Source organism: Epinephelus moara, chromosome 23 (assembly GCF_006386435.1).
Source record: "Epinephelus moara isolate mb chromosome 23, YSFRI_EMoa_1.0, whole genome shotgun sequence".
NCBI lineage: Eukaryota > Metazoa > Chordata > Actinopteri > Perciformes > Serranidae > Epinephelus > Epinephelus moara.
In genome coordinates this window covers 10,828,398-10,844,487 of record NC_065528.1, presented here as the reverse complement: position 1 = coordinate 10,844,487, position 16,090 = coordinate 10,828,398, and the positions used below count along the sequence as shown (strand labels likewise).

The following is a 16,090-nucleotide window of genomic DNA, read 5'->3' as shown; positions in this document are numbered from 1 at the left end:
TGTCTCAACTGTCCACTTCTGTTTATATCACCAAACTGATTTTAAAAGTGAGTGTAAACAGGGTCACAGAGAAGTTTACAGACGCCCTCACCTTGTAGTCAAACTTGTCATTGAGGAAGTTTTTCCTCAGAGCGTCAGAAAGGTAGAGGACAGTCGTGATGATGACACTGAAAGAGAAAGAGAAGAGGAGGAAAATGCATCACTGTGAACTATTTACATGCCATTTAAATGTCTCGTTTACAGAGTGACTGTGCAGAGATGGAGTGAAGAAACATTTGCAATTACATCCCATAATGATGAGGGTCAAATATAAAAACCAGAGGGAAAACCAAAAACACAAAAAGTGCAAAGGGGCACTCTTGTCCTGCTTTGACACGAAGTTGCTGAGTTTCACTTTTCGGAATTTAAGAGGAGACACTCGAGGTGAAAACAGTTTTTTTCACGCACTGGTAAATTTTGAGATTTTGGGCTATTTTGCTTCCATAACAAGTCTTCTGTCAGACAAGTGGAAAGAAAATGTCCAAAGTACACATTTTGATATATATTTTAGTTTAGATACCTGTTATGGAAATGTATACAAAAAGTGCATACTTTTTTCACATATTTAAACATAAACTTTCTGAAAACTTGCAATGCAAGTTACTTTACTTAAGTAATCAACTTGGAAAGTTTCATAGTCAAATCTGTCTGCTGAAATTCAACACAGTGTCTTATCTGTTGTCTGAAATGTATGGAATCTTACAAAACATCTTTAAAGACCAATTTCTCAAAATTAAATTTTTCACTCTGAGCCAGAATTCTCAACTTTAGCAGCACTTACATACACCAAACTTTCCAGTTTTATTCCTCTCCATATCCTGAAGGTTTTTTCAGAGGGGTTTGTTCATAAATCATTCATGAACTGATTAATGGAACATTTTATTGCTAAAAACATGCAGAAAATGGATGTTTATTTTATGGCTGTCGACAGTATTCACTGATTTATAGAGTGATAAAAACAGATATCCAAATTCCCTCTGTAAAAACTGATTTCTAACATGTCAACAAAATGACACAAGAACTTTAAACCTGGCTCTATCCAATATTCAGATACCTGTTCTGGAAATGTATGCAAATTAGTGCATATTTTAAGTGATAATGAATCACTTGCATATCTAAATGTAACATTTCAGAAAACTTGCAATACAATAAATAATTGTCTTTATGTAAGTAAGTAGCTGGGGAACTTCCGTGGTGATATCTCTTAGTAAAAAGTTTTATCCTATTAATCTGTAGTGTCCTCCCTTAAATGTGTGAGACACAAATCTGTGTTATCATCCACAAACAGAGGTGCTTTTCCACTAGAAACATCAACAGCATCAGCTGATATAAACAGATTCTGTCAATGTTGACAGTTCTGTTAAATACTTTACTTGTCCTTGTACCTCCACTTTGCTGCTAAAATCTATTAATCATGCACTAAGAAACAACACCTTGGATTACTGATGGCAGCTGACCTCTTAAAAGAGACTGCAGAGAGGTGGAACATGGAGAAAGACAAGGCATCTATATACACTTTACGCAGATGACAGCTGTGTCTATGTGTGCACATATGGTTGTGTGGGGTCTGTCTTACTTGTTCGTGACCAACCGCATGACGGTCCAGTCTTTAGGAAACATTTCTGGTCGGATTAGGATCCTGAAGACTGTGAAGATCTGAAGGAGAAAGTCCTGAAACACAAAAACAAACAGCAGACATGTTATCATGTTGGAAGCTCAAATCAGTTTCAAGCTTGTGCAATATTTCAAAACAGTCTTTCATTCGTCATCACCCTGACGAGTGTTCTGAAGAATCCCACTGTGGGACTTACCATGGACACTACATTTTTTAAATCCATTGAAAGTACATTCAACAGGACATACTGATGTTTCTGCATAAATGTATTACACAAATTTACCACTGTGAACATGCCAAACACTTATATCTAAGGATTAGTGTGTAGTATAGGATCAGATGCAGTCAATGTGTGTCTCTCTCCATGGTGCTGAAACAATGACATTCAGTGTCTCTCAGCTTAAATCAACTTTAATTTAACGGTCAAATTTCAATTTGTTTTATCCAAGTCCTCTGATTACTCAGTCTCTTCCAGACACTTACTTTGGATACTCGAGATAAAAGTACATGAAAAATGTCCCTCTCAGACAAGAGCTCTCAATCTAACAAGAGTGAAATACCGGTCTTTACATTTTCTGACATTCAGCAAATTGACATTTACCACTGGGATGAACTTGTGACCCCGTTAACTTTCTCTGTCTCTCTTATTCTGTGTTGCCTTCTCTCTGCTCTTCTTCGTTCTTCGTCTGCAGTACTTACACGTACAGCACATCAACATATATGCACGTGTTTATATATTTCAGAAATGTCTGCAAGTGCAGCCAGTGAGTCACTCTTGGGAAAGTGCAAAGTTTCTGAAAACTTTTAGAGAGTGGCTGAGAGAGAAAGAGAAACAGACAGAGAGGCGGAGAGCTGGAGTAATGACTCAAAGAGGGCAGGGAGGAAAACAAATGTTGTTCTGAGAAACAAAGATTAGAATGTCAAATCCAAAAAACAACATATATATATATGGAAATTCTTCTCTCGCTCTCTACCCAATATTTATATGCAATACACACAATGGACAAGAGATGGTGAAGAAAAAAAAAGCACTGTGGCTTGAAAGGGATAAATATATGGAAAAAGAAAGATTGATGTGGTCTCAGGGAAGGGGGTAGAGAGAGAGAGAGAGAGAGAGAGAGAGAGAGAGAGAGAGAGAGAGAGAGAGAGAGAGAGATTGCCTCAGACAGACAGATGGGGAATGAGAGAGATGGATGTGGTGGTCCTACCCTCAGGTTGTCTTTGCTGCTGAATGCCTGCAGCAGCTGCTGGTAGTGTCTGTCACTCATCTGTCGCAGAAGGGCCAACAAACACGCCACAAACTCTCCCTGACAGGGTAAAACACAACAGGGAGAAAGAGGGAGAAAGAGAGAAAAGATTGTGTGGTCATCAGTTTAAATGTTGTGGTATGACCATGATTATTTTCAGGTGCCCTACATGAGTAAATTCATTAATTACCGGTACTCACGCTATTGTGGTTTAATCATTTATGAGACATTTTTGAGAAGGTGAAGGACGAACCCAAGGTGATATGTAAACTCATCTTCATTTGTCGACTACAAACATGATGTATCATCTGAAACATGTAAGTAGCTCCATGCCCATTAGCCACTTTGCACAATCATTAATGCTTTGCAGACAGCGTCATTAACAGGCGGCTCGCTCAGTGTGTGACGTGCACTTGTAGATAAAATATAGGCCTATATTAATGAAGGTTCATTAGTACGGTTTTGTATTTCTCTGTTCAGGGTTAACAATGTTACTGATACTATTCTTTCTCACACCTTCAACTCAAACCATTGTGTTGCCCCTCCAAAATTAGGAAAACTCTGGGAAGAACTAGGGAAATAGAAAAATTCTCAGTCGGGGGCAGCTCTATCAAAATCCCTGTCGTTTTTTTCCCTGTAAAACCAGGTGAAACAGTGTCAAATGTTTGATGACTCGTCCTGCACTAAGGGGCATTTGCAAAAGTACATCCAATCAATGGGTGCGGTTATATGATGGCTTCTCATTCGAAATGAAATAAATCTGAATGAAATCATTCGGAATTAAAGTTTTTCCAGGTAGTTTACATGGGAAATATTCATTCTGAATGAGGGTTTACACGGGAGATCAGTTTAATCGCCCTTTAATCGCCTGTATTCGGGTTCGCGCAAGGTTTGGGGCAGGGAAGGTTTCGGATAGGATAGATGGCGGGGTGGATGTTACGTGTTTACATTTACCGGAAGAAAACACTGTAGTCCTCATTCCGGATAACAAGATGCTTGACGCCGCCGTTCTTAGTGCCTTTTTCGGGCTTGTTTTGCTTATATTCTTGAAGCAGCAGTACAACAACCTTGTTCTGCTAATGCTTCGTCTGTTGTGGAGGAGAAGGGAGGGAGAAGGGCGAAGAAAGGAGATAGAAGACCGTGCTTTGGCGAATGGAAACCGGTTAGTGCAACGAATTGTGAGCGTGCTATATACGTCATCGCGCCAGAAGGGCAAGGAAATGAGCATGCGCAGAAAGACCGGAATGAACTTAAAGAGGAATGAGTGTATACAAGTGCGAGAAATTCTTTCATTCGGAAATAGAAACAGAATATTCCAACCCCTTACATCGGATTGAATTTTCAATCGCATTGGCCATTTTCATTCGAAATTAGGTGTCAATGAGACTCAACCCCTAGGCGACTATTTAGCCACACAGGTCATATAAAACAACGCTTTATCAACAGTGGGTTGTAGTAGCTAAATGGAGAGAGATAGTAGGGCACTTGTGCTTTCATTTCCAAGACAATGTCCCTGAGCTTTAATTCACTCATCTCGCCCTCGTCCTCCTCCTGATCTAACAGCGAGGAAGGTGTGTGTGTAACCAACATTCTGCTGTAGCTCTGTATCGTGCTAAACTCTAAGCCCGCCCACTTCTGAGCAGTCCAAACGTCACAACTCTTGAGACTGTACACCACTTGCATTTTCACTGGGCAAAAAACATCACAGTTCACAAGCTAAAGCTCTAACTTGCACAAATTTCCTTCATTTAAATATTGTTAAAAAATAAAACAAAACAAATCTATAAACAAAAGTTAACTTGTGTTACGTAAATGTATGGTTTAATAGACTAATTAAAACCTAGCTGTTCAAAAATATGTTTCATTGCACTTGTTTACCATTTTTGGATGTTTTGCATTTCTATTCTTGCGTTAGATTTTTTTTGTGAGCACTCTATTATAATTTAATGTGAGTAATAGAAAAAGGAAATTACTTAAAATGCCCATCCCTATCCTTTATATCCTTTGCTGTAGGAAACAGGAAAGGAAGCACTTTGTTATATCATATTTGCAGAATGCCCTTTATTAACCTCTATTAGCAACCACTAACAATTGCAGTAACATTAGCAGAGCTACTACAAGTGGAACAACCCCTCCTTGAGTGTCCATCATCACCCGGTGATGATGATCTCATTATTATCCACTTCACCGTTCCCCTCTCTGTGCAGTGCTGTATTATAAATCTTAATTATTGCCATTAATGTTAATAATGTTAGTGGAATTAGTCGCCACAGCAGCAACTTAATTTTGAATCCGTAATTACTCCTGCACATTTTGTTAAGTCCCAAAACAATTTACAGAGGTAAGCTCACACACACACACGGACAGACACACAATGTAACACACGTACAGTGACATCCTGGAACTGCAGTCTCATGGTGGGTCCAGCAGGCTGCGGCCGGTTGCTAATTTCCAGGATGGTTCTCAGCAAAACTCCCAGCAGGCTCTCTACAATTAGCTCCACCTCTTCAGAGACCACCGGCTCCTGCACAAAGGACATGACATGAGTGACAGGCAACAGGGACACTTTATTTTCACTTTATTAATAAATACAAGACAAGAAAGCCAAACTGTGAGTCTAAAAAGTCTAAGATGTGCGATGCCTGAAATTGAAACGATGATACTTCTCTCTCAGAGTTACATAAACGTTCTCTTTAACTTATCTTGACTAATTTGAATTCTAATTGAGTTTATCTGTCGGCACAACCTTGAACCGTGATCGACAACGTCGACGTCACTCTGCCTCAGAGCCAAAGTCTGCACTCCTTACCCTGTAATCTTACTTTCATCGCAGTTTTAATGAGCCTTGAACCAGTAAGTTTGGGGACTAATAAGAAGTTTCAAGGCGAAGAGCAACATTTTGAAAGTCTAAATTCACAGAGAAAGAGGAGAACGGAAAAGAATAAAAGACGATGGAATACAAAGGAGAGAGAGACAGTTTAAGATTAAAAGCAACCCTAAGAGAGTGGAGGATAAACTGGTGTGTGTGTGTGTTTGTGTGTGTGTGTGTGTGTGTGTGTGTGTGTGTGTGTGTGTGTGTGTGTGTGTGTGTGTGTATATCTCCCTCTAGTCTCTACCCCTGACAAGACAGACAGGTTTTGGACAGAGCGATAATGAGAAGGAGCTTCAGACTGGCACATTGGCTGTCACTTCCCTTTAGATGTGGTGCCACTCTGTACGTGTGTGTGTGTTGTGTGTGTGTGTGTGTGTGTGTGTGTGTGCTACCACTAGCTGCCCCTCTGGCAGCGAACAGTGCAAGTCAGGCAACCCGAGCTGCTACACACACACAAATGAGACAAACACACACACACACACGCAGCTCTAAGTGACTGCCATTCTAACAATGCCCATTGCTAAATTGATGGGTCTCATTACTGAACTGCACGGCTGCCAATGTCCTTGTTACAAAGACTAATTGACCATATACACAACAAAGCAATCTGCTATTGCAATGCATTGGCAAGGAAATTGCTGTAAGACTAATTCCTTTAGCTCTGACTTCCTTTAAAGTTATTTTCCACTTATTATGGATGGTGATTCCCTCGTACAGTCTTGTAGAGTAGTAAATTAAATTCACTCTAACTGTACAGGATAATGTAAAGGTATGAAGAGACTTCGTCCATTATAGAATGTAAATGCCACTTATCTTTTACGCACGCACGATAGCTTTAAAGAACAGTTCAACTTTTCAAAATAAACGCTTGATTGTTTTCTTGCTCAGAGTCAGATAGGAAGATTGATGCATGCCATTCTCATGTATGAATGCTAAATATGAAGCAGCTGGTTAGCTTAGCCCAGGGATAGGAAGATTTGGTGCCATGCCATTGTTCCGACGGCCCAAAATTCCAGAGCCCCATTGTCCGAAAAATATCCCAGTGGATAAAATGCCAATTTCTCCAACAGCCTGTAATCCCAAATGCAAATGCCCAATACTCCAAAGACTTTGTCACAGAGCTAGCCATATATTTGTTTCCAGTCTTTGTGCCAAACCAAGCTAACTGGCTCTTTGCAGTAGCTTTAAAGTCCATATACAAACATGAGAGTGGTGTCAACCTACTCAGCAAGTATGCCCAAATAAGCACATTCCCAAAAAAGTTTTGAATAATGAGATAAACATATGTAAACGTTAATCTCTGTGAGCAAAAAACTCAGGCTTCAGAGTGTTCTGAATACTCCTACGTTCTTTTCTAAACTGACGTCAGTTCATGATTGATTTCTTTATATGGTCACCTGTTACTGGCACATTAAAGCCCCGTTTCCACCAAACACTTTCGGTATGGTAGCTTTGGAACCAAAAGTAACCGTTCAGACATGGTACCTAGACCCTAGAGTTACCACCGCAAACAGTACTCTTAAATGTGGGCGGGGCTGTTATCACTCACTGCTCTGTTCAGGGCTAACTGTGTCTCCTCATTACCGGTGACACAGAGGGAAGTCTGTACCCCGTTTATCGTCCACAGAACGGAGTTGCATGCCGTCATTTTCAGGACAAAATAAAACAGACTGCAGTGAGAGACTCTCTCCATGGGATATTTAAAAATAGCAGTCCTTCTCAGGCAAGCTCAAGGATTTAGTGTTGCTGAAGCCCACAGGAACGATGCTCAGCCACGTTTTATTTTATTTTTTTTAACACTTTCTGTGTGCTAGGTACCCAAAAAGAAGGGGTGACCAAAAATGGAGATGGTACGGAATGGCCCCATTGGTACCATCCACAACTTTTCACAGCAGAGACAGAACAAAAGCGTGAACTGTACCATACTGCTCAGGGGGAAACGGTGGCTTAAGTGCTTACATGACACACACTGCAACATATCTCTACGTGCTAATGTCAGGGAAACATGTAAATTTTGATTTGCTATTACTGTTAATTACTCCCCCATTTTGGGTCATATTCCTACTGGAACATGTTAAATTGTGAAGATTTGGTTTAGAAGCTTTATTGGTGATATTTCACCGTAGAAAGTGCCGTTCTACAAAGTCATTCCCCAGCTGCAAGTACACTGCTACATGTAGCTACATGCTCATGTCAGGGAAACATGTAAACTTGGTTGCTGATATTAATTTGTCCTTGTTTTCGGATCATATTGGTGATTTTTCACAGTGCTGCTTTACTCTGTTACAATCATTCACCCGACTGTAATGACACTACAGAGACTCAGAGATGCGGAAGACCCAGAATCAGTGATCAACCAGAACAGATTGGGCATTTTAGGGAGGGGGGGCTTAAAGAGACAGGCTCTAAAATGGACTGTCTCAGACAGAGGGTGAATACAGATGTTCCAGCACACACAGTATGAGGAAAATTAAGTGTTTTTGACCATTAAAGCGTGTAAAGATGCTTTAGTAGAAACCCAAAATACAGCTAGGAACCTGAAAAGGAGCCTAATAGGTCCCCTTTGAGAATGAGGTGGGCTTGTGTAATGGCAGCCAATTTCCACTGTAACACTCACCGCAGTGCCATTCTCCTCCTTCTTGATGAGGGACAGCATGCTGGTGAGGATGCGGGCGCACATGACCAGGTCCCTCTGCTCCTGCATGTGTGCCTGAAGGACACGGAGCACCACCGGCAACAGGATACACCGTGACTCTGCAACACACACAGTTGTCACACATCAAAGACAAATGAACACCAAAGGAAAACACACTCTTTTTGGCTGTATGAGTTCTCGTTTTGCGTTCACAATAGCAAAATGTTCCTTAAATCTAATTAAATGTATGTTAATGTAATTCTGTGGGTAACATTAATGTGAATTGCATGAGGGGTGTTTGTCTTGCTACATGTAGCCTTTGGGAACATGCTAGAAATTGACAGTAATTTGCTTCAGTGTGCACCCTTAGGTACTCTGGAGGGTGACAATTAGCTGAGGTGTGTTTTCAAATGATTTCACTACAGGAGTGCGCAACCCATCAGTGTGATATGGACAAACAGCCTGTTTGTACGTGATGCAAGGCAAACACACAAAACAAAGTATGACTGATTATTATCTGCTTTTTGGGGATAAATATGGTTGTTCAAATCTGTTTGTTTCTCTCTGTGCTGTTTATTTTTCCTCTGTTCATAATCTGTACGCTTTTTTTTCTGTTTGTGTTATTTGCTCACAAATTTTTCCCGCGTTGGGTTTTCAGTGTGTTTACAAGATTTAATTATGTATTCACATCAAACTGTGCATCTGTTTGTGTGAGCAAGTCTTTACCTGGGTTGATGTAAAGCTGGCTTTCCACCGTCTTGGCGATGCACTGCAGTTTGACAGCCTCCAGGCAGTCGGCGTGTGCGGCGGTGGGCAGGCTGCCCAGCGTCTCCCTGACAAAGTTGGCCACCTCTCGCACAGTGAAGATCTTCAACAGCTCGCCATAAACAGCTGGAAACGTCCGCAGGAACACCGCCTAGACAGAACGGGGCGATGATCAGTCATTTGGAGGATAAACTGAACTGTCAATTTTTTTTTTTTCTCTGACTGAAACCACTTTGTCACAGCCAAAATCATTCCAACTGCAAAAATATGCATGTTTTATACATTTTCCACTCAATATGCATTACAAAATGTTGTAATATTATGTGTAAGTGCTGTGAAGCTCAATGGGAAAAACTGTCAATAACAAATTGGGCTTTGGATGAAAGAGTTCATTACACAAAATTCTGTCACGTTTTATAAAAGAAAAGGCAACCATCACATAATACTCTTTGTATTCATATACATCTGTGTTTATAGAGAGCCGTCGTGCCATTGTGTTTGGAAAACAAAGGTAAATGTCGACCATTGTGCTATGAATCATTAGCCTGGAGTGAATTTGTTTGGCAGTCAGGGATTATGTGGATTAAATTTAAGGGCTACTCCAGTGGGATTGCTGTTGGTGGCTTGTTTGTAGCTCTCAGTCTGATGCTTCTTCTTTCTGACAAGTTCTGTCAGATTCTCGCAGCACAATTGAAAAATGAAGATTACTAAAAATCTAGGGAGGTGAGTCACTGTCTCATTGTTTTTCCTTTCTACTGTCATTTCTCCAGGAAACCCTGGCAGAGAGGACAGACGCCATTTATCAGCAACATTGTGTTTCAATGTCACAGGTGTTTACTTTTGACAAAGGAGCAGCTCAGGTTGAGAAAAAGGAGCTTCAAAACACTGCTATTTATTAAAGACTGCTCAGTGATAATGGCTAATTCAAACGGTTTCTCTAGTAAGGTCAGGTCTAGACTCGGATAACAGTCATAGAAGATTGATATTTTCATTAGCATAAACACTAATTATGTTCTAACTACATGATTTTCTTTGTAATCTTTTCAACTGCTGTGTCCACGACACATACATAACAGCATGATCATATACTGTCATGCACGTAGCCACTATGACATCACCTATTGGTTTGTGGACTCCTGTTTTGAAGCTTCTGGTGTTTGGCCATTGAATCTTGGATTTTTGGAGCCAGAAGTGAACATATTTGGATATAAGAGTGGAGCTCACCCTATTGCTAGCTGGCAGCTTGGTTAGCATGGCGCATTTACAGCATTGGTTAACTGTGAAAGAGCAACTGCTAATTTTTGCTCGCAAAAAAACAGGCTTAAAAACATTAAAAATAAAACATTTTACAGAAAAACTGAACATCTGACAAGCAAACGTTGCAAAAGATTGCAAATTCTTGTTTGATAATCTAATTTAAGTTTCATACAATATATGTGGTAAGGAGTCCCTGCTCTGTCCCTTTCAGCTAAGGGGTCCTTGGTCTGAAAAAAGTTGAAGACCCCTGCCTTAATAACACTTAAATGGGAGAGTGTATAAAAACTGACCCCCTGTACAGCTGTCATGAAGGAGTAAATTAACTATAGCGATTTGTTTGTACCAGGCTGTAAACATGTTTGTTTCTGCTGTAAAACTGAGCATTTTAATATGGAGGTCTTTGGGGACTGACGTGCTGTTGGAGCCTGCCTCAAATGGAACTGCATTTTTTGGGACTTTCGTCTTGGCTTCCGTTTTTCAGCCCCAGAGGCTGCCGCTTGGTAATAATCAGCTCACGGGCCAGAAAAGCTTGAGAAATCCTGTGTTAATTGTTTAGACAAACCACTTGTTCCCTAACACAATAGTTCCCCAAGGTAAATGCCATCTGTGCAGAAACTCTTATTGACAATTGTGTCTAGAAGGGAAAATTTTAGCAAGGTTTTAGCAAGAAATGGTGTCTGCTATCTGTGTGTGTGTAGGTGCTCAAAACATCAGATTTTACATCATCCTGTGATGAAAACTAGTTACAGGTGGTAAATTACAGCTACATGGCTTGTGTTGTATGTGTTTGTGTGTGTTAAGGCAGCATGTGTGTGTGCCCACATGTCACAGATCAACTTGGATTAACATTAGCCTGGCCTGCATCTTCCCACAGCTACTGTTGTGTTGAGAATACAGATTAGTCGAGATCAGGAGTCAGTGGAGGGCTGAAGTGGAGCTTTTCAGACAGCGTGGAGAGGGCACAAGTGGAAAAGCCGATGTTACACTTGTTTTTTGGCCTTAAAGAGAGGTAAAATAATTACAGAAGTGACTGAAGGGTTTAAAACAAGACTGTCAGTCTCTTGAGGAGACTGTTACAATTGTTCAAATGAGCTGTGGTAAGAAAACCAGATGAAGTTATGCAAACGATGAAATTTTCCTCTAATGCTAGAACAAAAATATGTTCAGGATGAGGGCACATGGGTGAGGCAAACAAAGCAATAAAGAGAGGGGATTATTAATGTACTTAGGGGAATGAACACACACACACATTTATGCGAAGGTTTTGTCTGACTTGAGTGCTGAGCGCGACCTGGGATTTAATCAATTAAAAGAGTACACGACTCTAATGGACTAAAGAGAAGTGATTGGAAAAAAGAGGCAAATGAGAATACAAAAGAGCCAAACAAGAGATGACGAGGAAGAGGGGGAGAACATGGCGAGGGCAGAAGAAAAAGAAGAGATGAAAGCAGATCACAGATCCACACACAGGTTCAGTAGATGCAAAACATGTGGGTATATCCCTACAAGTGCGCCCAAATACACACACAAAAAAACCACACAGGCATCTGTTTCTGGTGTGTAATTAGGATTATCTTCGGCGTCTTTAGCTTGTTTGTTTTGGTTTGCTTGTTCGAAATCAGTGAAGGCGGCCGCCCTGCTGTGCAGACCTCCCAGCGGAAATGGAAAAGCTGCCACAGAAATGCCTATTCCGACTCCAGCCCCTGCCTCTGGCAGCATGAAATTCAATTACAGACAATTTCTCACCTATCACAGCTGCATTAACAGGACTCCCTTAGAAGGAAAACATAAAGTGGTGCACAAGTACCAACAGGTGCAGATTCACACATCCACATCAGTGCACATAGAGATGCACACTGATGACAACATTAGAGACATGTATATGCATGTCACACAGACATACATACAAACCTGTGTTTGTGCGACGGGGCTGGTGCTTTTGTTTTCCTGCGACAGGAAGAAGCGGATGGACATGAAGAGCTCGTGGATGCAGACTCGGAACTCCTCCTCATTCTGGCCTCCTGTGGCCAATGAGAAGAGCCGGCGAGACTGGATGATGTACTTAAAGATGTACTCGCTGGCCTGGAGGAAAAAAGGATATTGTTGTTAATCATCTGTCCTGTGATTAAAAAAAAAAAAAAGTCAGGCTTTCCTTCCAGTGAAAATAGTAAAGGTATTATGTGACATTAAATTTTGTCTCTGATGTATGTCACCCAAAGCTTGACTCTTATGACTCAGTTTATATGAAAGCAAAAAGTGGTGTGAATTTGTGTTGAAATGACAGAAAACTCCAACAGTGCTACTTCTGTGTAAAGGGGACAGCCGGCGGGACGGGATCATGGGTGGCATAGTTGTGACATTTTGACGATGTGTTTTGCATGAGAGGTTTAAAAAGTAGCTGATAGCAGTTAGCGGCTAACTCATAGAAGAGACACAGCTGCTGAAAATGTCCCCAAATTGGGAAAACAATGACGTCCCGGAGCTCTATCTTCTGAGAAGAGGACGAGATCAGCCGCCATATAACACAGACGGTAAATGATTGTTATTGCCATAGTAATGCCATCGTTATTGTTTGGACATATGTTATATGCCAAACTAGAGACCGACACTGTTGCATTACCTCATACACATCATGCCTCTTTTGCTTCTGCAATGCCAGCATGCTGCCTAAAATCACACCTGTGTAAAGGGCTATTGTCTCTTGACTTGATGACATCACAATTTTGAGACTTACATCTCTAGTTTCTGGCTTTGACAAAGAGAAGCTCATGCTCACAAATACTGATTGAACTTTCCTCAGCCATGTAAATAATATATTAGAACCCTTAATTTAGGGTGTGTTCCCCTTTAAATGTGTCTAAAGGAGGTGCTCTAAAAAAACAACAAAAGACATGCTATAAATCACTCAGACTGTACAAGAAAAAACCTTGCACACACATCTGCGGCGTGTCTCATTTATTATTTACTGCATGACAGAGTAACATTTACTTCTGGTGGAGAACGTGTTGCGTGAATGATAAATGGAAAACCACAGTACAGGAGCCGCAATGTGCCTCTCTGACGCCGCATCTGCATGAGTCATTAGAATAATGTGATGTGGATCCCCAACAACCAGAGGCACTGCATTTCTGCTGATTAAAATTGCATGCAGCGTAATAGATAGAGGGGAATAATGAATGGTGGCGCAATGTATTCGCTGCTGATGGAGGAGGGGGGCGCGGCGGCAAATTAGGAGGAGTGACAGTGAGAGGGAGCAGGTTTGTTTGTTTGTATTTGTGGATGCATCTGTGTTGATGTTGTGATTGATATCCATGATTTTGTGTCTTATGAAAACATCACCTTTGCGTGTGTCCTGTGTGTGCATGTGTGTGTGTAGGAGCAAACACCTCACCTTGAGCACCTGCTGTATGTGATCCTGGTGTTCTGCGTCAACGATGCGGTCCACGTACCACTTCAGCACTTTGATCAGGTCCCTGGAGAAGACACACACACACACACACACACACACACACACACACACACACACACACACACACACTATCACTACTCACCCCTGGCTACGTCGCACATAGCTTCTGTCACTGGATTTAAGATGAGGCAATGCAGTGTTTTGAAATGCAACACTTCATTATACCATGTTTAATCAATTTCAGAGAAAATTCCATTTGTTTGCCAGTTTTTCATAAATACAGCTGATTCAAATGCTCCAGCTGAGAGTAATAATTTTGAAATGACGGACAAAAAATAAATAAAAATCTGTTGTTTGTTTCAGTTTTTAAATTAGTGGAGACTTCAAGAGAGGCATCTCTTTGTGCAACAGTGAGCTGGTGACAAAGACGACAGAGAGTGATTACCGAACGAGATGATTGTCTCATCCTAATCAGGACTGGATGGCATCTTGATTCCCTCTTAATAACTTAAGATAACTTCTCCGTCAATTAATTAAGGTGTGACACATCTAATCAAACAATATCACGTAGGTAAGAGAGTTTAAAGCAGATGGATGTGGCAACAGCGTTCTGTGTGGGTGCGTGCAACGACCGAAAAAAGAGAGGAAGACAGCGCCAGCACGATATCTTAACAGGTACAGAGAGTGTGAAGAAGACAGCCGGTGAGAACAGCAGGTTGTGAGTATGTGTGCGTATTTATATGTGTGTGTGTGTATGCATGTGACGGAAGAAATTAGGAGGTAGAGGAGGAAAAAAACCAAGCACAATTTCATATTTCATCAGCCAGGGGGCACCATATGCATTTCATTCATGCTCCTCTCAACTGAATCACAGCACAGAGCTGAGCAGAGCTGCCTCTCAGCGCTGACGCAGGTCGACCTGCCTGCCCATGTGATACAGCATGTCATTAGAATATAATATACGGATGAGGCTTTGCTGTTGTACGCTCATAGCACGTACCTATAGGACAAAGCTCCGGCAAAGTGGCTCTCGATGTAGGTGTCCATGACTGGTTTGAAGTGCTGGAATTTGCTGTCCTGGAGGAGGTTGATGATATGGACCTGGAAATAAAGAAGACATTTTACAATTTGCCACTGGACATGTTCCACCCACCCAAACACCGTTGCAGACCAAGTACCCGCCTTAATGGCAACAGTACTCCCTTATGGCAGTGGGCCCCCAGCACAAAAAAGGAGCATGCCACACCACAAAGACTGTCTAGAAATGGCCTGTGGAGCGTCACATAAAGCTCAAGGTGTCGACCTGGCTTCGAATTTCCCAGGTCCCAATCCACTCAAGGACTCTTGTGATGTGCCGGTACCCCAGATGTACCCCTGATCCAAGGTGGGGCCTCCTTGGATCAGACTTGGCTCTGACTTGTCAAGGCATGAACACAGGATCTCTGGGAGTGTCCTGCGGTGTCTGGCACTAGGGCATTGCGGCAGACCCTTTGAGTCCAGTGGGTTGTGAGATGGAGTAATGGCACGTGCCGCAAATGCTCATTCAGATTGGGATCTGGGGAATTTGGAGGCCAGGTTGACACTTTGAGGTCTTTGTCATGTTCCTCTGGCCATTCCTGAGCAATGTCTGCAGTGTGGCATGGTGCATTATCCTGCTGGGGAGCGCTTATGCCATGAAAGTGTATACTTGGTCTGCAAGTAAAATTCTGTATCATTTTGTTCCAGCTTGTCATTGGAGCTACATGATGAAGCAAATATTCATCTGTCAAAGGGAGACACTGAATTGAGAAGTACTGAGTGTACAACTGGATAAATCAGACTTGGATTATACTGCAGGGGTTTTGTGAGAGTTTGTAAATGGATGTTTTTATATAAGTTTTGCTGTTGTTAAACTTGGGCCCCAGTGACTCCAATTCATCAAGAATCTTCTTTATGGATTTTCCATTCATAGTGGAGGCTTTCAAGAAAAACTTAACACACGGTGAATAAATGTTATTTTGCAGGTGAAGAATTCTTTAAGCAAACAAAACACATCATTTGAAGTGAATGTTGTTTTGCTAGCAAAACTAAATCAGAAATGCTTTATTGGTCCTTGGGGGGGAATCAGAGGATATCACAGTTGCTCTACAACTTATAATTTCTCTGTGCATACTGTATATATGCATACAGACATTATAAGGAAACTGAAAAAGAAAATAATTAGTATGTAAAAGAAAAATGCTACAATATAAACATATAAAAAGAGCAAAAG

The 16,090-nt window shown here is 41.3% G+C and overlaps 1 protein-coding gene across 6 annotated transcripts in view; it reads right to left on the bottom strand.

The window, feature by feature from the left end:
• The window catches only part of dock4b (dedicator of cytokinesis 4b), a 166,532-nt gene that overhangs the window by 51,256 nt on the left and 99,186 nt on the right, over positions 1 to 16,090 (bottom strand). For all 6 annotated transcript variants that reach the window (XM_050036421.1, XM_050036425.1, XM_050036423.1 and 3 more), the window contains exons 20-28: positions 14,840 to 14,940; positions 13,822 to 13,903; positions 12,342 to 12,512; positions 9,135 to 9,324; positions 8,391 to 8,527; positions 5,291 to 5,425; positions 2,863 to 2,961; positions 1,616 to 1,710; positions 92 to 167 (exon numbers count right to left, since the gene is read on the bottom strand). In XM_050036421.1, the coding sequence (XP_049892378.1) occupies positions 92 to 167; positions 1,616 to 1,710; positions 2,863 to 2,961; positions 5,291 to 5,425; positions 8,391 to 8,527; positions 9,135 to 9,324; positions 12,342 to 12,512; positions 13,822 to 13,903; positions 14,840 to 14,940 (1,086 nt within the window). The remainder of the gene's footprint in view (positions 1 to 91; positions 168 to 1,615; positions 1,711 to 2,862; positions 2,962 to 5,290; positions 5,426 to 8,390; positions 8,528 to 9,134; positions 9,325 to 12,341; positions 12,513 to 13,821; positions 13,904 to 14,839; positions 14,941 to 16,090) is intronic.